General features: G+C 36.4%; 1 protein-coding gene across 3 annotated transcripts in view; it reads left to right on the forward strand.

The window, feature by feature from the left end:
• Positions 1–25,777, forward strand: part of LOC123527245 (nucleolar complex protein 2 homolog) — a 162,129-nt gene that overhangs the window by 26,307 nt on the left and 110,045 nt on the right. For all 3 annotated transcript variants that reach the window (XM_053523260.1, XM_053523259.1, XM_045306589.2), the window contains exons 11-12: positions 2,951–3,090; positions 4,651–4,762. In XM_053523260.1, coding sequence (XP_053379235.1) covers positions 2,951–3,090; positions 4,651–4,762 — 252 coding nt within the window. The remainder of the gene's footprint in view (positions 1–2,950; positions 3,091–4,650; positions 4,763–25,777) is intronic.

Genomic DNA, 25,777 nt, shown 5'->3' on the forward strand with positions numbered 1-25,777 from the left:
GAAATATCTTAGAGTTGATTCTAAGATTCTTTATGAATACGAGCCCAGAGTACATAACTCCATCAGGGATTTTGGCTGAATTATGGCCCCTTTCGACTTAGAAATCTTGGTTAAGTTTTTCGTACCAGTTCATATTTAGACAAAGTCTTTTGAGATAAAGCTTTGAAACTTTCAACACTTGTTTACCATCACCATGTCCAGTTATAGGCAAGAGCACATAACTCCATCAAGGATTTTGGCTGAATTATGGCCCTTTTTGACTTAGAAATCTGGGTTAATATTTCGTACCAGTTCATATTTTGACAAAATCTTTTGAGATAAAGCTTTGAAACTTTCAACACCTGTTTACCATCACCATGTCCAGTTATATGCAAGAGTACATAACTCCATCAAGGATTTTGGCTGAATTATGGCCCCTTTTGACTTAGAAATCTTGGTTAAGTTTTTCGTACCAGTTTATATTTTTGTAAAGTGTTTGACATATGGCTTTGAAACTTTTATCACTTGTTTAGTATAATAGTCTCTGTCTGTAGGAAAGAGAACATATTAACTCTGTCATCAATTTTGGCTGAATTTTGGCTCTTTTTGGACTTTGAAATTGGTTCTGTTTTCATACAAGTCCACGTTTTGTCAAAACTATTTGACATATGGCTTTTAAACCTTGAACACTTGCTTATCATTATGATTTACATCTGTAGGCAAGAGTACATAACTATTTTGACTGAATTATGGCCCTTTTTGGACTTTGAAATTGGTTCATATATTGCCATTTAGTGCAAGACTTATCGAAATCAAAGTAATACAGGAACATTGTTTGTCTAATCTATTTATTTCTTTTTTCTGAATATCCGTGGAAATATTTTGACCCCATTCTTCAATCAATTCTTCGAATAGTCGAGCGCACTGTCATCAGACAGCTCTTGTTGTAACAAATAAGCAGTTTATACTCCTACACATGTAGTTCTTGTTTTAAATGTTATGTTGCTTAAAATCATACTGGCCCAGAATAATTTTATGCAATAGTGTGCATCATAAAAAGTTTCATATGGACCTGTACAAAAACCTGAAAACAAACAAAAATGAATTTTCTGACTGGAAAAGGGGTAATAATTTTGACTGAATGCAATTCAATGTAAATATACATATCTGTGTTTCCCAATTGGGAAGTAATGTTTCCTGTTCGGGAAACTTTGAAATTATTAAATTTAAAAGTTAAATAAAAATTTTGTTAGAACATTTAAAAAAATTCTGAACAGTAGAAATATAGATAAAGTATCTAAGTTTAACTTGGCATATTTCATTTAAGCACACCATGTACACTCTTATGCACCGGGCCTTTCGATGGAAACAAGTCAAAAAATGATGATTTTGCTTCCCGTACAGGAAAGAGGTTACTATATTTAGTAACAAGTTTGGGAAGTAAGGAAAAACCATAAATTGATTTCCCGAATGGGAAGTTTCCCCTACTGAGATCAGATCATTGCAAAACCTTCTTAACACTTTAGACACCTGTGTTTTCTACTTGATCTATTTGGAATATGGTCAGAACGTTCCACTTTGGGATATAGGGAGATTACTTTGACCACAGAATGTCAAACTCTCAAACTTCAAAGAATAATTGCTTGCTGTCAGAAGATCAGACTTCTTGTTTTAGGGGTTAGTATGTCAAGGTTGCAGAGATCTTGGAATCTAAGATGATTTCTTATTGATAGCTGCTGGAGAGTGTTTGGGTATATGGCCATCGATCTTCATAGTATTGTTGTCTGTGGTCAGTCGCTGACCATTACTTAATTTTAACCCTTAATGTATCAGTTCTGCTGAGGCTGCGTTTTTGCGACATTGGCGCGAATAAAATATGAATGGCACAGCAAATTTCGTGTCTGTGGGCCTTTGGCGCGCCAGAAAATCTGAAACTCGAACCCGATAACAATCGCTAGTTTGCCGGTCTTGCATGGTAGATAGACATACCTCCAGGGGAGATCACTGTGACAGTTTTGAAAAAAAAATGTGTCGTGATAATTGCACCATGAGTGTATCAAAATGGCGGCCGCACCGAAAGGAAAAGCGATTTTGCACAAATTTTTCAGTCCACCTGCCCTTAAGAAAATGAACCAGACTTTAGTTACACTGGGGAAAGATACAAATAGAAATGATACATTGAACAAAAGCGACGATTCAACTACATATGTCGCTGAACATTAAACAACAACCCCAGAATCACAGAGTGATCCGACCCCCACCCAGTCAAGTAATTTGAGTAGAGGGAAAAAGTAAGAGTAAAACATCTGACAAACAGAGCTTTCAGAAGAAGTTATTGGTTGAGTATACATGGTTAAGTTAATAAGGAAAAGAGAATAAATGGCATGAACTTTGTGTATAATTTTACATTTTAAAAAAAAAAATACACTTCTTAAATGCATAAGAAATGTAAAGTCTTTTTAATGTAAAATTGGTTCTTTTTGAATGGCCCCAAAAGTTTCAGAATGGCCCAATGTTTTCAGGGTAGATGGGCCATGGGCCCATCATGCTGAAATCCTCGGCAGAACTCTGATGTATTGAGAGTCAAAGATCAAGACCACAATAAGAAATACTTAAGACTGTTGATATTACACCCGGTTGCCTGGACGAGCTGTCAAGGATTGAATTGAATATGTGTTTAACAAACAGCTCTAGTTGATAACGACTTTGATGCTTTTGAAGTAACATTTATCAATTTTTTTTACAACAGCCATATTTTAGCCTTCCCAAAAGTGTTTGAGTTAGAAAGGTTGCAATATGAGGAAGCTGTACAGCTGAGTAACCATGTCTTTGGTTCTACCTAGGTATGTTACCTTGGATCTTATTCCACAATTATTGTAACATGAAAATCTAAAATTAACATTTGACCTAAATTGTTAAGATGTGAGGTAAATATCAGCAAAAATTAACAAAGATGTTTGTAATACTTCAGGAGTCGTGTCAAGCTGTGTACAACTGGCAGTTTGTCCATTGTATTGGACTGTGGAGCCGGGTGTTGAGTGCAACACATCCGAATGAAGTCCTGGAGCCATTGATATATCCGCTTGTACAGACTATAATTGGAACAATTAAGTAAGTTCATTACTCATCTCTCTGCATATGTAATGTGTTGATTTGCACATATTTAGGCTTTACATGGAACATACGTGTAAAGTGTATGTGTAACACATATGGATCAGGATGAATATTTCCGGCTCTGAAAACACAGTCTTTGAATCTAGTGTTAATTACACCATTATCATGCTGGACACGACTGATTCTGCCTTTGCAACCAGTGTAGATCATGATCAGCCTGCACATCCATGCAGTCTGATCATGATCTGCACTGTTCGCCACTGTTCGCCATTCAGTATCTTTTTGGTAAGCATCCCTTTTAACAGCTAATGGTACTATCCAGATTGAAAGATGAACAAGTTTATTATAGAAATTTAGCAGGTTAAGGGCTAATTTTTTTTCGTTTTGCTTCTGGTCAAAATTTGGTCAGGGTCCTCTGTGGCTCAGTGATTAAGGTCGCTGACTTGGTATTACTTAAGTGCCCCACACAGCTTTCTGGAGATGTACATCCCTTTTAACAGCTAATGGTACTATCCAGATTGAAAGATGAACAAGTTTATTATAGAAATTTAGCAGGTTAAGGGCTAATTTTTTTTCGTTTTGCTTCTGGTCAAAATTTGGTCAGGGTCCTCTGTGGCTCAGTGATTAAGGTCGCTGACTTGGTATTACTTAAGTGCCCCACACAGCTTTCTGGAGATGTAGAGTTATCTCATACGAGGAATAAATCCCTCTTGCTTACGTTAGGTCAGTTGTTCTACCCAGGTGCCCGCCCATGATGAAATACTGTTCGGTGAAGTACCTAAGGTTTTCCTCAACCATCAAAAAAACTGGAAAGTCGGCAATATGACTTATAATTGTGATGATGTGGCATGCAAGTGAACAAAAGTAAGTCGGAACTTAAAATGAAATTTGGTCAGATGTAAATATTGTTACAGCTTGTTCCCAGTCTTTGCTTTGACTTGATCTGCTCTTTCATTCTTTTGAAGTAGTATTCTACATACATACTGAAAGTCTAGACTAGACATACATGTCATACACACATACTAAAAATCTAGAATTATATGTCAGACCTCTTGTTGTGTCTCCCACCACACAGTGGTGTGAGAGACTTATTGATTTACTCCTGTCTGTGTTTGTGTGTGTGTGTGTGTGTGTGTGTGTCTGTGTGTCTGTCACAGATCTTGTCCGCACTCTAAGTCGAACATTTCTCATTCGATCTTCACCAAACTTGAACAAAATGTGTTTGCCAATAAGTCCTGGCCAAGTTCGATAACTAGCCAAATCGGCCCAGGCACTTCGGAATTATGGCCCTTGAATTACTGATCCGAACCACTCATCCGAACCACTTTGAGTCACTAAACCTTAGTGAACCACTCATCCGAACCACTTTGAATCACTAAACCAAAACTTACTGAACCGAGTGGCCCTTTGAATTACTGAACCAAAACTTACTCCTGAAGTGTACTTTTTTTACAATACAGATGATTAGGCAGTTGTGGGAGACATGTGCTTTTCTCAAAGCAGCTCTAGTTGTAATTGAGTTTACATGCCTTGTTAATCCTCAGTTTATAATTTCAGACTTATACCAACCCCACGTTACTATCCGCTACGTTTTCACTGTGTTAGAGCATTAACGCTGATTTCAAGATCAACTAAAACTTTTATTCCCGTTTTGCCGTTTTTAGTAGAGGTAAGTGCTTGCTTAGATTTGGTGGTGGAAAATTCATATATGTATATACATACTATATTTGTAAAGGAAAACACATGTTTCTAGCCCTTTCTGAATAGGAAAAGGTCTAGAAGGAGGCCAAGTTGAAAAGTGCTGTAAATTTAAGAATAACTTGTGGGTAAACCTTTCACGTTGTGCGACGTGGCAAATACGGAAGTGATATTTCTGTTTTGTCTGTATAAGTTGTAAGTTAGCTAAGAATACTCTCAAGTCTTAGATGCTTAAATAAATGCTGGTCCTAAAAGAGTAAAACAGAATAACATGGTAACATACCTTGAAGTATGGCCTCAAACTTGATAATTTTAAAATTTGGCCTAGATTGAGCTTTCTAACAGTGCTCGGCCTTAACATAAAGAAGTAGATTTTGATTTAAGAAGTATTAGTTAGCTCGCAGTCGTCATTATCCGTAGTCTTTTCTGTAGTCTTTTATTTGTAGTTTTGACCCAGAATTAAGTACAAGAATAATTCGTCCCTTTTTTTCAAGAATTATCAATTATTCACAACATTTTTTGCTACCCTTAATAGTGAACAGAAGCACATATCATTTCATGATGTATATTTAACAGACGTCAGAAAAGATTTGCACCAAGCAAGATCTTAGTAATAGACTTCCAATATGGTGTACTTCAAATAAAGTATGTTTTAAGCCATGCAAACAAAATTTGAATAAGAACAGTATTCATGTATGCCAGAGGACAGCTTTCTATCAGACACCAAACAAACTGATTTATGTCATGAATCGAGTGGTAAAAAGATCGTCTGCGACCTTTAGGCAAGTGCGCACATCTGTGTAGAAAATGTATGTCATGTTTTGTCACATCCGTCATTTAATTCATTGTTTATAGCCTTAATTCTAATTTCAATACATTAAAATTCAAACATGACCGTAAAATGAACTGTTAACACCTAATGTTTGGGACATTAAGACATCAGCAGGCACTGATTTATCTGTGATTACATTGCACTTAGGTGTCTGCAAGCTTTGTATCAATCAATCAGTACTTAAAACATTTTTGTGTGATACAAACACACTTATTCACCTTAACTGGGGGATATTGGAGACCCACCGCAACCCTCGTTTAAATGTTACATTGGGTCGGATTTCTACATAAAATTTAACTAAGGGATGTGAAGCATTAACCATCTACGCTGTCAATGAGCAAAAGTTGACCCTCAAATATCTATGTTCAAACCCATGAAATCTCTTTCTCTCTCTCTCTTTCTGTCTCTCAAATACAAATAAATGATAAAGCCAGGCAAAGATTTACTATTATTTTTCTTTCTTTGGGCCATGTTCTTTTTTGTTGGAAAGGGTATAGGAGCATTTTTCTTTCATATATTTTTGTCAGTTATTTTGCGACCATTGCATGGTCACTTCCTGCCATTTTGAGTTGCCTCCCTTCCACTAAAGAAAATACAACTTTAGGTTTTTTTATCTTTAGTAAATATATATTTTGTTTTCCTACACAAATTGGAGACTAAGTATCTAAACAGAACACCTGCATCCCATGAGAAATGTCAAGGTGATTGACTTCAGTATTGTATAACATATAAGTGACATTTAGAAGACATTTTATATGTAATACACTGGCACAGTAACAACTTGTCTAACATTTCTGCTAATACAGCATGGCATTTCAGAAATGAAAAGTATTGCCACCACATACTTAATTTGTAATATTTCTTATATAATTTTATATAGGATATAGGTTAAGTGAATATATTGAATTTGTTAGAGAATATACTGTAGAGTGCTGGTATTAATTTAGGGCCCATGGTCTCATGTCCTACTTGACATTGCAATAAAATCTGTAAAATGAGACTTTGAAACAAGCAAAATAATAGCAGACCCGGTTGAATTGAGTCTGTTCCTGGGAGGTAATGGAAAGTGCAAAACCCTTACCACAAACTTAAGGTAGAACGCGACACTGCGAACTTTCGAGTAGCGTCTTGAAATTTTGCATGTGTAAAGTTGACCATATTTCAAACAAGATGCAGTTTATTTTATACTAAAAGAGCCAATCAGTTTTTATACACGAGACGTCAAAGTTGACCATCAAAGCCCGTTTTTGAAACAGACGTTGCCTCGTATCCTTGTCAACTGTTACGGGTACTGCAAAGGCACCAGCCAACACATTTTCTTAAATAATACATTATTCGACGAGAATTATTTTTTCCTTTATGCTGATGTAAAAATCGTTGTTTTACACCGACAAATACTTGAAAAATGGAAAGAAAATCGCAGTTTTTGACTAAAAATTGACGTTCAGTTTCGCAGCATTTTTCGGCTTTAAATCAGCATATTACAAAATCCCTGAATTAAATTTTTGAATTTTTTCAATAAACGGTGTTTAAAATGTATACCGAGTCCAAATGACAGGTTAAACTGGGGGTCACCGACTTAGTTTTTTCTGTACATGTGATTTTATTTCCCCCACCCCCATGCGTAAATTTTGTACCATAATTCGACGTCTGCAGATACGTTTGAGACATCATGATTTGGCCATTGTGTTTAGCTTATCAGCTGCACCATTTAGTGTTTCACTGGTTCTTAAAGAACTTTATACAAAACAAGAACAAACATTTTGTTCCATGGCAAGACGTTTATATGTAAACAATGATGAAAGCGTATTAAAAAGTGAAATCTTAGTACATTTCAATATATTATATAACGTGTCACTGGTGCAAAAAAAGTCCGAAGCGTTTGGTATTTTTAAATGCGTCAAGTGGACACAAGTTTTATATATTTAAGGTGGAATGCGCCTAAATTCAGAAGTTATTGGGTTCCGTTTCGACATTTTGTTTAATTTAAAATCCAGCATATTCTTCATATAATGCGTATTTTACATTTTTGATATTTTTCTCCGCACACCTTAGACGTCAATTTTTGATGAAGCATTATTTCACGTCCGTCGGAGTGTTTTCGTAAATCGTTCTGTTCAGTCAACAAGTATCTGCATTTAAAATGGTATATAATTTGTGGTGTTCACTTAACCTTAGACTCGATATTTACGTTAAAGTTACGTCAGAGCGACAAATATGACGTTGAGTTTTGAATAAAAAATACGCTTTAATCTTGTCTAATGTAAAACGCAAGCAATATAATTTGACTAAAAAGTAATATGATGATGAAAACATTATTTAATCGCAATGAGTATTGTTTCTGTAAATCTTCATTTTAAAATAAACTCAACTTTTAGATCAAAATAGCCTTTAAAACTGTGCGTGGGCGAAATTATTACGCTGAATTACATTACTCTACCCTTACCCCCAGATAAAAATACGTAATTAAACGGGTTCTCATATGTCTTGTGATCAATTTTTAAGAGTCCTTTACAACTTTGCAAGGATTTCTTGAATGACCTCTCAAGTTCATGATTATTTATGATTGATACACACGACATTGTAAACATTTACAAAAGTAATAAGAAAAATTAAAAGCCCTAATATCGTTATGTTATCACGTTGGAATAAACATCATAAATTTATTTAACTTTATTATAAATTTTACGTTTTGGAAATATTTCGATTGTTTCGAGAGTAGTTAGACACCCCGATTCCAAATAAAGTGCAGCCACGGGGAAACAGAATTTTTATTCATTGTACGGAGGCTGTTGCTCTGAAAAGGTTAATTTATTAGCAACGCTAGATAGAAACACCATCCTTTACAAAGCGGTTTTAGCTCTCCAGAGATGTGTTTTAAGAAAGGTTATCCTTGTATTCATAGACACATAATAGAAACATATTTCATATATAATATTTTTCTCGCTGTAACTCATCAGCGGTTAAATATGTGTAATTCTATGTTGTAATTATGAGCGACTCAAGAATCGTAACTTTGTACATAGGACCGACGGCTCAAACTTGCTAGTCCTGGTTTCGTATTTACGAGATACTAGGATTTGTACCAGTATATGTATATATATAAGATTTTATTTTTTATTTATTTTTACTTTAATAAGCGTTTGAGATGTCAACATTCAGATTGTAACAATTTTCAAACAATTTAGCAGTTCAAACATCAGAATTTTATAATGCTACGGTTATGCGTTAATGTAACTTTAGGAAAGTATTCAAAGCGATACCTCTTATTGAACCGTGTCATGGGAAAACCAACATAGTGCATTTGCGACCAGCATGGATCCATGCTGTTTGCTAAGGGTTTCTCTAATTACAATAGGCTTTGAAAGAGGACAGCACGGATCCTGGCCAGACTGCGCGTATGCGCAGGCTTGTCTGGATCCATGCTGCTCGCAAAGGTACTATGTTGGTTTTCTCATGGCGCGGCTCATATCATGATTGTCCTTGAACTCATATCTCAAATAGTGCCCTTTGCTATAAAATTTCAAAATACTCTGACTAGTAAAACCAAATCCCGCCGTCAAAATATGTGAACATTTGCGTGGAGCTGATAATTAACCGGAAGAGACCAGTGTGCTTATGGAGGAAAAGGGAAAAAATCAAGAAAAACACGAAACAATTAAGCTTTACTCTCGTGGAGGGCACACGTAAAAATATATGAAACTGCTGTATAATACTGATCTATGATATTTTACAATAATTATGCTTTAGCTTTTTGTTTCAAATGTGAAATCTCCGAACTATCTACACAATTGCATATGTATGAATTCTTCATTTTAGCAGTGTATTACAACGGAAAATTTGTTAAATTGGTACTTTGAATAAGAAAAAGATGAAAAAAATCATTATTACATAGAAAATATATTAAAAGCGATTTTCAAAATGGCTAAATTATGATGTCTCGAACGTATCTGCAGACGTCGAATTATGGTATAAAATTTACGCATGGGGGTGGGGGAAATAAAATCACATGTACCGAAAAAACTAAGTCGGTGACCCCCGCCCCAGTTTTATTTGTCATTTGGACTTGGTATACATTTTACACACCGTTTATTGAAAAAATCAAAAATTTAATTCAGGGATTTTGTAATATGCTGATTTAAAGCCGAAAAATACTGCGAAACTGAACGTCAACTTTGACGTCTCGTGTACAAAAACTGGTTGGCTCTATTAGTATAAAATAAACTGCAACTTGTTTGAAATATGGTCAACTTTACACATGCAAAATTTCAAGACGCTACTCGAAAGTTCGCAAAGTGTCGCGTTCTACCTTAAGCGGAATTTTATTAACATTCAATTTGAATGAACTCCACAATGCCAAAGAACGAGAATATACAGGAACACTGAATCAAGACATTTTTCTTGTTAATTATATATTCATGAAATGGAAATTGGTTAATGACATTTTCATATGTAACAAATAAGATATAATAAACTTTATTCTGCTTAGGGTCCTGCCTTGGTCATCTGATTGCATTATTTCAAAATTTTGAAAGGAAGCACGCACAAGATCCAACATCACTCGGATATGCAAAAAATTTCAAACCTAAGATAATGTAAATTAAAGGCTCATATTGCCTTTGTTTAAAATGTGGCTGCCACATTTTTGGTTATGACCATTAAATATGTATTTTCCTTTTTAAATTCTATTTTCGATAATTGTTTTCTGATATAGTTGAAAATATTAGTGAATCCATTGTTTATGATAACCTCCCTTTATCGCTTTAACTGAATATGTTCATGTGTAATACTGAAAAAATAGTGATTTTCTAATCATGCAAATATGCATTTCATCTAAATGATTAACTGTTTTATCTGTTTTTTTTCATAGAATTAATGGCCTAATGGAACTTTAATATCACTACATCCTCTAGTAATTATTGTCAGTAAACAATTCTTAATATCATTTAAGTGTGAAATTATTATCATGATTTGGCAAATCCGATGACACAAATGAGAACCAAGGACTCTTTAGATATTCATTTCTTCAACTTCGACTCTTTCTGTCATGTTTCATTGAACTACTACATGTAGTCATCGATTCAAAATTTTGCTGACTTTTTAAAAATCAAAAGGTATGCGACCATCTGGGTTTACATCCAGGATCATGGTGTTGAAGTAACGGCAGAGCAAATGGCTTTGGTAGATGTATTCTGTAACAATATGCACATGTTTAATAGATGTTGCTTGCATAGAGATGGTAATATCAACAGACTGCAGTAACAGAACTGTTTTAAGGGGCATCCTTGGCCTAGTGGTTTAGGTCAACAACTTGCCACTCACCGATGTGGGTTGGAGGAGCGGTGGTCTAGTGGATAAGGTGTCGGCTGCTCAATCCAGGGGTCGTGGGTTCGAGCCCCACTGGGTCACGACCATGACTTCTCATATGACACCAGTACTGGTTTTTCCAGGAAGCGGACTCGAGAGTGGTTCCAATATGCTTAAAGCTTTCATCACAATCGAGCTAAAACAAATAAGTATAAACTAAATCTCTCTTGAGGTGAAGATTTCTTCATTTGAGGAAGCCATTTGGGTGACTTACGGAAAGTCGTTGGTTCTACCCAGGTGCCGTGCCTGAAACTTTGCCCAGAGGGCTACTTTGGATCTTCCTCTACTAATTAAAGTGGGAAAATGGCTACATGAACTAAATTGATGTCAATGTGACTCTATTCACCACTAAAAGAACTGGGTAAAGCCATTATAAGAACAAAACCATATCAAATATATTCCAATATTTGATAATGAACATTTATTTGTCTAAAAGTTCTGGTAAGTGATAAAGTTTCTCCTGGTAGGTGTCCTAGTTAGCTATATACTTTAGTTATGCTGTCAATTTAACTCCACTTTCATTAACACTATGGCCATGTTCACAGATAGCTTTACTTATGATCAAATCTCGGCGGTTTAAAACCTGTCAATTACACACAAATCGTGTATTAATGCTGCACCTACATCTTGGATTTAATTAACTTGCATTGTAGATCAGACAGTGAGTTCATCTATTGATTTGTACGACATTACATTAACCGATATAGAGAGTGAAACTGATTATCCGCAGTGCACCATCGCTCAATCATTCTTTTATAGACGCTATTACCTTACTGATAAATATCTAATTAATAGACGAGTTTGTCATTGTGACGATGATGCAATAATTAATTCAGGTGTAAAGTGATTTAAACACGTAGACCATACAGATATATCTGCGTTCACTTGAAATTTAGCTTCTGGCTATAGGACAGGTTATACACTTATACAAGGAAACAGACACAAGTAATTAACTTAATAATTGCTTAATATCTCAATATTTAGAAGTTAAAGTATAATTATTGTACCAGATATGGACAGGTGATGCTATTTCTAGCTATCTACCCTTTACAGGCACGTAGACACTTACTTTGTCGTCCTTAACCTACTGTATTTTGTTACCAATTATTCCTCCTTGTTTACCTGGCTGACTTTCAAGCTTTTGTCTTTTTAGAGCACAGATTTCTTAATTAATTAATTAATATGTAATGTCAATTCGATATCTTTCTCAACCGATATTTATCCGGCTTTTTAAAAAGCACGGGTTCATTAAGATTCAGTGTATGTAAATATGGCCAAACGTTACCTTAATTAAGGAATACATCTGACATTCTCACATATATGTAAGAATTCTCCCCCTCTGTTCATTTGAAATGCTAAGCATTCGTTATTAAAACCACAAACTCTTGATTTTTTACAGTCAGTGTCACACATAATGTCGCTGGTTCGTATACAAAATGGTGGATGGGAGTATATTGTATCAAGCATATTTCTTCCATGGACATTGTTGTCTTAAGGGCATTTTCAAGTGTTATAATTAAACAGTTTGATCCCTTTAACAGTCGGTTTCATGGACTTGCCAGATTATACGTAAATTAATTGAAGCACAGGAACGAGTATCGGACCTGGGACGAAAAAAATATGACCAGGCTGATAAAAAACCCTGTTTTCATTCTAAATATGTCCCAAATGAAAAATATGTAGTGAAATTTGAGCCAAATTCATATGATATGTACGATCTACTGTACTATATCGTACATATATGAATTGGGCTCATTTCATATTGGACACATTCAGGATGAAAACGGGTTTTTATCAGTCTGGTCATATTTTTTTCGTCCAAGCTCCGATACTCTTGCCTGTGAATTAGCAGATTGTATTATTTCCCAGTTATATTTATATTTGACCTTCTCGGTTTTTTTATTTGGCAAATTAAATGCACTGCCTTTTGCCATCTCCCAGTTCAGACGTTCAGTACTGCCGAGGCACGTGATAAAATGATTATTAAGCCAATATCACTTCTTCTGAAAAAGCTAGGTATTTAAACTATGGTTGCCTACTTTTCTTAGACGTAAGGTGGTGGAATGCTTGACAGAAAGACATTTAAAGGGAAAATGCCAATGATGAATCAGATTGCATCATAGAAAAAGTTTCAACAACTGTGGAATATTGCTGTTACATTTGTACCATTAAGAGTTCAGAAATATTCGTCATAGCAAAAACAAACTCATTAACATTTTTGAATAAGAGTTCTTGTATTGTTGTTTAATAAGAGAGTTCTTAACTAATAAAAGGGTTTTTGTGCGGTTTTTGTGTAGATCAGCATGAAATATTCCAGCTGAATTAAGGAAGGTCGGTGGTATTTAATGAGTTCTTTTCTTGTGCGGCTTTCGTGTAGATAGCATGCTCGTAACATTGAAGCCTTCCCGCCGGAATATGCCTCCGCCAGCCAAAGCAAGAAAATTCGCCATATGGCCTGAACAATGTCAGTATCATCTTAAATTCAACAAAATAAATAAATAAATACCGGTAGCTTTTTTAGCTCGCCTGAGCCAAAGGCTCATGGTGAGCTTTTGTGACCGCTCAATGTCCGTCGTCCGTCTTGTGTCGTCCGTCCGTCAACATTTTCTAAAAAAAATCTTCTTCTTTAAAACAACTGGGCAGAATTACACCATTCACAGGAATGATCCTTGGGTGTTCCCCTTTCAAAATTGTTCAAAGAATTTAATTCCATGCAGAACTCTGGTTGCCACGGCAACCGAAAGGAAAAACTTTGAAAATCTTCTTGTCCAAAACCGCAAGGCGTAGAGCCTTGATATTTGGCATGTGACATCATCTTATGGTTCTCTATCAAGATTGTTTAAATTGTGCCCCAGGGGTGAAAAGAGGCCCCGCCCCGCCCCGGGGGTCGCAAGTTTTACATAGACTTATATAGTAAAAGACTTTAAAAATATTCTTGTCTCAAACCACAAGACCTAGGCCTTTGATATTTTGTATGTAGCATTGCCTTGTGGTCCTCTACCAAAATATTTCAAATTGTGCCCAAGGGGTGAAAAGAGGCCCGTCCTGGGGTCACAAGTTTTACATAGACTTATATAGTAAAAAACTTTACAAATCTTCTTGTCTAAAACCACAAGACCTAGGCCTTTGATATTTTGTATATAGCATTGCCTTTCGGTCCTCTACCAAAATTGTTCAAATTATGCCCCTGGGGTGAAAAGAGGCCCTGCCCCGGCGGGTCTCAAGTTTTACATAGACTTCAATAGGAAAAAAACTTAAAAAATCTTCTTGCCTGAAAATGCAAGGCCTAGGCCTTTGATATTTTGTATGTAGCATTGCCTGGTGGATCTCTGACAAGTTTGTTGAAATTATGCCCCTGGGGTGAGAAGAGGCCCCGCCCTGGGGTCACTTGTTAAAATTATGAGTTATATAGGAAATAATACTTCAAAAATTATATGACCTTGACCTACTGTCCTACTTTCTTGTTTTTAGCTCACCTGTCACAAAGTGACAAGGTGAGCTTTTGTGATCGCGCGGTGTCCGTCGTCCGTCCGTGCGTCCGTAAACTTTTGCTTGTGACCACTCTAGAGGTCACATTTTTCATGGGATCTTTATGAAAGTTGGTCAGAATGTTCATCTTGATGATATCTAGGTCAAATTCGAAACTGGGTCACGTGCCATCAAAAACTAGGTCAGTAGGTCTAAAAATAGAAAAACCTTGTGACCTCTCTAGAGGCCATATATTTCACAAGATCTTCATGAAAATTGGTCAGAATGTTCACCTTGATGATATCTAGGTCAAGTTCGAAACTGGGTCACGTGGGGTCAAAAACTAGGTCAGTAGATCTAAAAATAGAAAAACCTTGTGACCTCTCTAGAGGCAAAATTTTTCATGAGATCTTCATGAATATTGGTCAGAATGTTTATCTTGATGATATCTAGGTCAAGTTCGAAACTGGGTCACGTAGGGTCAAAAACTAGGTCATTAGATCTAAAAATAGAAAAACCTTGTGACCTCTTTAGAGGCCATATTTCTCAATGCATCTTCATGAAAATTGGTCAGAATGTTCACCTTGATGATATCTAGGTCAAGTTCTAAACTGGGTCACGTGGGGTTAAAAACTAGGTCAGTAGATCTAAAAATAGAAAAACCTTGTGACCTCTCTAGAGGCCATATTTCTCAATGGATCTTCATGAAAATTGGTGCGAATGTTCACCTTGATGATATCTAGATCAAGTTCGAAACTGGGTCACGTGGGGTTAAAAACTAGGTCAGTAGATCTAAAAATAGAAAAACCTTGTGACCTCTCTAGTGGCCATATTTCTCAATGGATCTTCATGAAAATTGGTCAGAATGTTCACCTTGATGATATCTAGGTCAAGTTCGAAACTGGGTCATGTGCGGTCAAAAACTAGGTCAGTAGGTCTAAAAATAGAAAAACCTTGTGACCTCTCTAGAGGCGATATTTTGCAATGGATCTTCAAGAAAATTGGTCAGAATGTTTACCTTGAAGATATCTAGGTCAAGTTCGAAACTGGGTCACGTGGGGTTGAAAACTAGGTCAGTAGATCTAAAAATAGAAAAACCTTGTGACCTCTCTAGAGGCCATATTTTTCATGAGATCTTCATGAATATTGGTCAGAATGTTCATCTTGATGATATCTAAATCAGATTCGAAACTGGGTCACGTGGGGTTAAAAACTAGGTCAGTAGATCTAAAAATAGAAAAACCTTGTGACCTCTCTAGAGGCCATATTTTTCATGAGATCTTCATGAATATTGGTCAGAATGTTCATCTTGATGATATCTAAGTCAGATTCGAAACTGGGTCACTTGGGGTCAAAAACTAGGTCAGTAGGTCTAAAAATAGAAAAAACCTTGTGACCTCTCTAGAGGCCATATTTCTCAGTGGATCTTCATGAAAATTGGTGAGAATGTTCAGCTTGATGATATCTAGGTCAGGTTCGTAACTGGGTCATGTGCGGTCAAAAACTAGGTCAGTAGGTTGAAGAATAGAAAAACCTTGTGACCTCTCTAGAGGCCATATTTTTCACGAGATCTTCATGAAAATTGGTGAGAATGTTCACCTTGATGATATCTAGGTCAAGTTTAAAAGTGAGTCACGTGCCTTCAAAAACTAGGTCATTAGGTCAAATAATAGAAAAACCTTGTGACCTCTCTAGAGGCCATATTTTTCAATGGATCTTCATGAAAATTGGTCAGAATTTTTTATCTTGATGATATCTAGGTCACATGTGCTCAAAAACTAGGTCACTATGTCAAATAATAGAAATAACGATGTCATACTCAGTTGAACACTGGGTCATGTGGAGATATGTGAGCGATTCAGGACCATCATGGTCCTCTTGTTTAAGATACAGCCTTGAAATTTGGATGACATGTACAGTTTAGCACACCGATGTTAAAACTGACTTTCAGTGACCATAAAATGTGACCTACTGACCTACTTTCTTAATATTTTTAGCATCAGTTTGACATTTGAAACACATAGCTCATATTACTCAGTTGAGCGATCCAGGGTCATCTTGACCCTCTTGTTTAGCTCAACTGAGCACAAAGTGCTCGGGCTGAGCTATTGTAATCGCTCACACCGTCCGTCGCGTCCGTCCTTTAAACAACATCTCCTCCAAAACCACCAGGCCAGGTTTGATGAAACGGCACAGGGTTGTTCCTTGGACGGTCTTCTTTAAAAATTATTCAAAGAATTGAATTCCATACAGAACTCTGGTTGCCATAGCAACCGAAATGAAAAACTTAAAAAAAAATCTTCTTGTCCAAAACCACAGGTCCTAGGGCTTTGATATTTGGTTTGTAGCATCATCTAGTGGTCCTCTATCAAGGTTGTTCAAATTATCCCCCAAGGGTCAAATATGGCCCCGCCCTTGGGGTCACATGGTTTACATAGACTTATATTGGGAAAACTTTGAAAATCTTCTTGTCCAAAACCACAGGGCCTAGGGCTTTGATATTTGGATTGTAGCATCATCTAGTGGTCCTCTACCAATATTGTTCAAATTATTCCCCTAGGGTCAAATATGGCTCCGCCCTGGGGGTCACATGGTTTCTATAGACTTATATAGGGAAAAACTTTGAAAATCTTCTTGTCCAAAACTACAGGGCCTAGGGCTTTGATATTTGGTTTGTAGCATCATCTAGTAGTCCTCTACCAAGATTGTTCAAATTATTTCCCTAGGGTCAAATATGGCCCGGCCCTGGGGGTCACATGGTTTATATAGACTTATATAGGGAAAAACTATGAAAATCTTCTTGTCCAAAACCACAGGGCCTAGGGCTTTGATATTTTGTACGTAACATTATCTAATGGTCCTCTACCAAGATTGTTCAAATTATCCCCCTAGGGTCAGATATGGCCCGGCCCTGGGGGTCACATGGTTTATATAGTCTTATATAAGGAAAACTTTGAAAATCTTCTTGTACAAAACCAAATGGTCTAGAGCTTTGATATTTGGTATGTAGCATTGTGTAGTAGTCTTTTACCAAGATTGCTCAAATTATCCCCTGGGGTTAAAACTGGCCCCACCCGGGGTTGGGGGTGGGGGTGCAAATGGTTTAAATAGACTTGTATAGGGAAAAAACTTTTAAAAAATTCTTGTTGAAGTTACAGGATAGAAATTTGGACCACCTGTATAATTTTTGTACCCCCCGACAACAAAGTTGTAAGGGGGGATATACTGGTTTCAGGTTGTCTGTCTGTCTGTCTGTCCGTCTGTCCGTAGACGCAATCTTGTGCGCACCATCTCTCCTTATCCCCTTGACAGAATTTAATGAAACTTCACACAAGTGATCAGTACCAACAGTAGTTGTGCATGGGACATGTTAGGTTCTTTTAGAAAAAAAATTTGCAGAGTTATGGGACTTTGTTTTTTTGTTACTATACTATATACATAGACACAATCTTGTGCGCACCATCTCTCCTCATCCCCTTGACACAATTTAATGAAACTTCACACAAGTGATCAGTACCAACAGCAGTTGTGCATGGGGCATGTTAGGTTCTTTCAGAAAAAAAGTTTGCAGAGTTATGGGACTTTGTTTTTTTGTTACTATACTTAATATACATAGACACAATCTTGTGCGCACCATCTCTCCTCATCCCCTTGACACAATTTAATGAAACTTCACACAAGTGATCAGTACCAACAGTAGTTGTGCATGGGGCATGTAAGGTTCTTTTAGAAAAAAAAATTGCAGAGTTATGGGACTTTGTTTTTTTGTTACCATACTATATACATAGACACAATCTTGTGCACACCATCTCTCCTCATCCCCTTGACACAATTTAATGAAACTTCACACAAGTGATCAGTACCAACAGTAGTTGTGCATGGGGCATGTTAGGTTCTTTTAGAAAAAAAAATTGCAGAGTTATGGGACTTTGTTTTTTGTTGTTACTATACTATATACATAGACACAATCTTGTGCGCACCATCTCTCCTCATCCCCTTGACACAATTTAATGAAACTTCACACAAGTGATCAGTAACAACAGTAGTTGTGCATGGGGCATGTTAGGTTCTTTCAGAAAAAAGTTTGCAGAGTTACAGGACTTTCTTTTTTGTTACAATACTATATACATAGACACAATCTTGTGCGCACCATCTCTCCTCATCCCCTTGACCCAATTTAATGAAACTTCACACAAGTGATCAGTAACAACAGTAGTTGTGCATTGGGCATGTTAGGTACTTTCAGCGACAAAAATTGCAGAGTTATGGGACTTTGTTTCTTGTTAACATACTATGTACATACAGTCTGCATATGCAATCTTGTGCGTGCCTAATCTACCAAACCCTTGCACACAATTTAATGAAACTTCACACAAGTGATCAGTACCAACCCTAGTTGTGCAAGGTGCATGTTACATTCTTTTAGATAAATATTCTGCATAGTTATGGGACTTTGTTTTTTGTTACTATACTGTATACATACAGTCTATATACATACAGTCCACATAATTATGCCATCTTGTGTGCGTCATATTGCAATGTACTGTGTCAGTGCATGTGGGGGGTACATTCATCACCTTTAGTGATAGCTCTAGTTTATACAGATTTCAATACTCATTTTGAATAGTCTTAATCTTGACCTGCTCACCTACTTTCTTGTTTTTGAAGGTACAGCATAGAAATTTGGACCACATGTATAACTTTTGATACAGATTTCAATACTCCTCTTTAATGTTGTCAACCCTGACCTACTGACCTATTTTCTTGTTTTTAAATCTACAGCAAAGAGGTTTGGACCATCTGTATAATTTTTAACAGATTTCAGTAGTTATCTTGAATAATCTTTACCATGACCTACTCACCTAGTTTTCTTTTGTTTCTGAAGCTTTAGCAAAGAAATTTGTTCAAGCAAGTAACTAAACTCAGGTGAGCGATATAGGGCCATCATGGCCCTCTTGTATTATTTTGGGTAGAATTGATGCAAACAAAACCGTTGTACTATTACAAGCTGATACAGATACTGGCGGCGAGTTTTCACGTGTTATTTCTCAATGCCATGCCAACATTTTATATCAAACTCGGTATAATTGAAGGAAATCATTTCAGTTTTTTTATATCTTAAAAAAAAATGTAAACATAAAAACGTGCCAACAAGGTGAATTTTGCCATGCTGAATCCATGCTTGCTAGCATGCTATCATAATGATACGACTTTGCTTCGTGTTTTTCATTTGATTTATGTTAATGTTAAGATTTCTTCATACCGATTGTAGAAATAATTTTTTAGAGTGGCACCTGGGGTCTAAACTGAAAAGTTGCCATATGGCCTGGAATTGTGACGGCGTAAAAACCCAACAAAGCAAACATGTAGATATATTAATTATGTGATGCTTCATATAAATTCCTAATTCGTCATTTTTTGTCGTGTTTAGCGCAAAAAATATCAGTCCTATTAGAGGACTGATCTTTTATTGTTATGCCCCCGAAAGTGGACATGTTAACATCGCACTGTCCGTTAGTCCGTGCGTGCGTCCGTTCGTCCGTGTAAATTTTTGTCCGGGCTGTAACTCTACCATCCATAAAGGGATTTTGGAATAACTTGGCATAACTGTTCACCATAATGAGACGACGTGTCTTGCGCAAACCCAGACCCCTAGCTCTAAGGTCAAGGTCACACTTAGAGGTCAAAAGTTAACAGGGTCTGTTTCGTGTCCGGTTCATAACTCTGCCATCCATCAAGGGATTTTGAAATAACTTGGCATAAATGTTTACCATAATGAGACGATATGTCTTGCGCAAAACCCAGACCCTTAGCTCCAAGGTCAAGGTCACACTTAAAAATCAAATGTAAGCAGGGTCTGTTTCGTGTCCGGTTCATAACTCTGCCATTCATCAAGGGATTTTGAAATTACTTGGCATAAATGTTCCCCATAATGAGTCGACGTGTCATGCACAAGATCCAGACTCCTAGCTCTAAGGTCAAGGTCAGACTTAGAGGTTAAAGGTTAACATGGTCTGTTTCTTGTCCGGTCAATAACTCTGCCATCGATGAAGGGATTTTGAAATTACTTGGCATAAATGTTCCCTATATTGAGATGTCATGTCATGCGCAAGACCCAGACCCCTGGCTCCAAGGTCAAGGTTACCTTTGGGGAACATTTTCATAAACGATTCATACCTAAACTATTCTGGCATATTTTGTGCAGACAACTGTGCATTCTTTGGGCACATTTCGGGGGCATTTGTCACTAATAGTGACAGCTCTTGTTGCTCTCTATAATGGACTGTTTCATGCAGGGATTCGAAAGAAATCTTTCACCGGCGCCTATCAGTTCTGAAGTTTTTCCCCGCTACCTCAGAAGTGACAGTATAATTTTTCATATTTTGTCATATAGCATATACGTAATATATTCGGTACAGTTAATTAGACTATTAGTTATTTTGCTGTCAGAAAAAATACAATGCAAGCCATGATTATGGCTCAGCCTTGTCTAATGTAGTCAGCTAGTAATGTTCTTATCGTGATGCAATAATGCACGGAGGGGCACCTTGGGTCTTCCTCTACCATCAAAGCTGGAAATTCTCCATATGACCCATAATTGTGTCGGTGCGACGTTAAACCCAACAAAAAAAGTAATGTTCTTCAGCAAAACCAATGGTAAGACCTACAGAGATTACATAATCATGCTTCTTTCATTCACACAGCATGTTCATATACACTCTTAAATATGAAATTTCAACATGTACCATTAAAAAGTCATATTTACCATGAGCAAGAGATTTTCATCCTATAATTTGAGAACCTGTATAGATAATTATTATAAAGCAAGGACTTGCATTCAGATTTATGCCAAATGTTTCCCATTGCACTTGGAATGAAAGAAAGAAATAGAAAACATGACCCTATGCGCCATTTTACGCATTCACAATTAATAGAAATGTTATGAATAGTGCATTTTAAAGTCAGCATGTCTCTATTCATTCTATTCATTTACCCTAATATCGTGAAGACATTTCTTCCTAGTTTACCCAAGTCACGTTCGCCCGTCTTTTTAAAAACAATATTTTCATGTGATGTTTGTACAAACATTCATATATCATCATACCTTATGTTTAGATGTACACATCGTATCTCATTTCGTGTGAGAATTCCTGGCCAACGGACCAATTTCTACTTGTTTGTAAACTTCAAATATTCGATCCGAAATGTGTTTGCTACACACCAAGATTTTCATCCTATTTTGACAGCCTTCCAAAACTAAAAACATATTGAACAATAGCATAAAAGGCGGCGACAGAAACAAAAAAAATGTGTGGTAACTAAATACCACCAAAGAGAAGCATATCTTATATTATTAATAGTATTAAATATAAGTGTTGAACAATTTAGCTTGTCAGATTATTTTTTGATTGTCCTGTGCCCTTTGATAAATCAGTTAAGTGTGGTATGATGCAATTGCGTGGTTTCAATTTACAATATTGATCCTGAGATATATATTTGAATAGTATCCAGCGAGCATAGCATATAAAATATGTTCAGTTTATCTGTATCAGCATTGTCACATGATACATAATACAGGCCTGTTTCCAAAAGGATTTCTCGCTCTCCCTGTGTTCTGGGGGCTTTGTCTCACTCAGTCCCTCTGGTCAGATCGCTCTGTGTCTGTACTAGTAGAGGATGGATTTGGCGCCCTGAGTAGCTGCCTTTGCGTTATGTCAAGCCCCTTTGAACGTGTTGATCATGAAAAGAGCGCTATATAAATCTGGTATAATATAAATCTGGTTTAATATAATATATTGGAACGTCAGGCATTTTTGCACCTCAAAATGGTTGCAACGCATTTTGGTAGTCACTACCAAAATGCGTTGGATATGTACACACTCGACGCAAAACGGTATTTATAGTAATCTCATGATTTACAAAAAGAATATTTTGTGACGAATGGACAATATTATTTCAAAAGGAGTCATGATGGAACTTAGTCGCTCCTCCGACCTTGACCTTTTGACCTTGAAAATATAACGGCCCTAGTTTCTGTCGAGCAGGACCATTGGAACACACGTGAGAGAGGTCAATGCAACTCTAACTTTGACATACATCGAGAGATATTGAAGGAACTTGGCACAATTTGATGCGTCGTTCGCATGACCCTGGGACAGGTTTCACAAACGCCCATAAGTAAGTATAGACTGTTTGAGATTAAATTTCAGGAGATTCACGAGAAAAGGTCACATAAAACGGGTTGTATAATACCTTTAAAAAATCCTTTTGGCCGGAAATATTTATCTAAGACCCCTAAAACACGCACAGAATTCACCATTTATGTTTATATGTGATGTTTTAAAAATACCTAGGTGCAGGACCCACGTGCCATCCTCACATTTATACTTCGTTTTACAGAATTCAACATTTTCGTGCTTTAAAAAATCTCGGTGGACAAACCCTTCGACAACACTAGCACATTAAAACAACAAAACAATACAATTTTATTGCATAGGAAGCGTCGTTAAGGCACCTTTCACACGCTCAGGAATCTACATTTTGGTTGTTTTTATACGAAAACTATCTCGGGAGGGGAACTCCGAACTCCCTCCCCCATCATTTTTATAGGAAACATTCCCTCCTTTTATCTCTCTCTCTTTTGCGTTATGTAAAAATGAGCACAGCCCCTGATGTAGAAAAAAAACTACCAAAATACGTTCCATTCCATGATCCTTAACACATCATATATACCCTTGCAACGCATTTTGTCGCCACCAAAACTCGGCCGAATTTTGGTAGTGACTACCAAAATGCGTTGCTACCATTTTGAGGTGTAACAAGGCATCAATTTGTAATTCGAAAAGTGTAAATTCTTATACTATTCAAGGGTAATGTCTGTTTCACTGTAGATGTATTTGATAATTATTTCAGTGGCAACATAATTCTTATATTCACATGGGATCATTTGATAAGAGCGAAATCTATCAAGAATTAGTTAGATCGGGGGAAAGTTAGCCGTTATGTCTTCTTATGGTACTGTGTCTGATTTCTTTTTCATAGGGTAAATCTGGTGACAGTAGACCTTCTGTTAAATTATTCTGTAGCCAATCAATATACATCGAGTTGAACGAAATCAAGTTGTCATTAAAAACGTAGTCTACATGCCGTATATCTGATTTGGATGTGTATCAAATAATCAGTTATTGTAAAACGCCGCGTGAGATTGTCATCTTATTGTTTCCCATGGTCTCTGTCTCTATTGTTGTCAAGTTGTTTATGTTTTATGCGCGGCAGGCTATTGTCTTTAATCTAGTTTTCCCAGGTTTCTTGCTGTGCCGTGTCCCGACAAATATGTTGCAAAATCAGAATATTCCTACAGTAAGGCATTGTACAAATAGGTATTTGTTAAAAAATAATTAAGCAGTGTGTAAATGACATCATGAACACACTTAAATGGCTGCCTCCATGATTAGCCATTTTCCTTAATTTCAAACTGCCATACCTTTTTCAATAGCGGTCCGATCTTGAAAGTGAAATGCTTGGCGATGGTTTCATATATGACGAACTTTCTTCCACATGTACACAATTTAATGCTCTATAAGTAAGCAAACCGCCTTCCTTGTAGTCATGAAGCATGACCTATCAAATATGCTGACATTTTGTATGTTCCAAGTGCTACTCTGTATTTGTGAAGGTATGCAATTGCTTTTTTTAAAGTTGCACATGCATACAGTGACAAAAGGAAAAAATGTCTTGATCATATTATCGCCGCTGACGTGGGTATTCTTTCACGGATAATGTCGCCACGTCAAATTATATTAAAGTAAACTAGATTGGATTAGTATTTATTAACTAAGTATGCAACAATTTCACATATGCATTCTAATACTTAAACCGATTACGAGACTTGATCAAGGTCTCCTTTGATTCCAGAAAGTAGTGATTACCGGGCTAAAACTGTAATCTCTTTTTATAGCCATTCTCCTTTGTATGTTTTCTTTGATGGAAATGTCATCATTTTTTGGACATCATTCAATTTGGGATAAAGAAACGCGCGTATATTTATTTGTATTTATTTATTTGAACTTATCAGTACGTATATTTTGCTTTTCATTTTTTGTTTACTTTAATTTGCACGATGAGTTTGTATTTTGATGTAACGTTTATTTTTATACCAGATCGTGTCCTTGTGCAATTAAAGTTCATTTAAAGTTGTCATATTAAGCGTCAAATTGAGTGCTTATCTTCAAGGATTTAAATTTCTTTAAACTTACTGATTATTGTAGTAATGTCGTCTCCTGTATAGCATTTGTCCAAATTCTTTTTTTCTTGTAATTTATATTTTATTATCTAAAGACTTCATTTAATAGATTCACATATATCATGAATAAATTAGTAAAGAGTTAACAGCATGATTTGTTAAATAACAAACGCAATTGTACATATTATATGATGACCACAATCAGTGAATAGTAATAATAATATTCGTATATTCTGTTGCCAGCAAAAATTCGAAGGTCAATGATGCAAGAACGTTCTTTATAATACAAGAATACATTTTGTCCATTATCTAGTTAATGTTTTATGGACTTGGTCCAAATCATTGCACGACCGGGCCGACCTGATTAAGGTGTATACAAACACTGAAAATATTGGCACATTTTCAATATTATATTAATAACTATTTCTGTTAATTTATTAAGATATGTCTTTTGAATAGGAAATTGTAATACGAGAACCCCTCACCGCAAATAGGAAGTTCGAGCTTTGTTTCAATTAGTTTGTAACAAATATATGTGTTAGTGCACATACCTTCTGTTTTAGTACTTCTGTCATGTTAGTCAGCCGACCGCGAATCACGTATTCGCACGTCTGTGAGTTAAATCTTTGCTTTATTTGTCATTTGAGGAAGCCTTGTTGCTGGCTTACGGAATGTCAATGGTTCTGTCCAGGAGCTATCCCAGCAGGAGGTCACATTTGGCCTTCCTCCCTCATAAATGCTTGGATGTCAATATATGATCTACTTTGTGTTGATGATACATTATAATCAAGGGGCTCCCGCGACTGGGTGGTTAAGGCCGCAAGCCTCTCACCGATGCGGTTTGAAACCTCGCTTCATTAAGGATGTAGAATTGTTCATGTGAGGAAGCTATCCAGATGGCTAACAGAATTTCAGTGGTCACCTATGCCAAAAACAATGTAAGGAGGGTAAGATGGAATCTTCCTCCAATATCAAAAGCTGTAAAGTCGCCATATGACATAAAGTTGGTCGGTGCTATTCTTAACCCAGCAAAAAGCAACTTTGTTCAAACATCTGTAACCAGTAACTGACGAGAA

This window comes from Mercenaria mercenaria, chromosome 14, assembly GCF_021730395.1.
Source record: "Mercenaria mercenaria strain notata chromosome 14, MADL_Memer_1, whole genome shotgun sequence".
Lineage (NCBI taxonomy): Eukaryota > Metazoa > Mollusca > Bivalvia > Venerida > Veneridae > Mercenaria > Mercenaria mercenaria.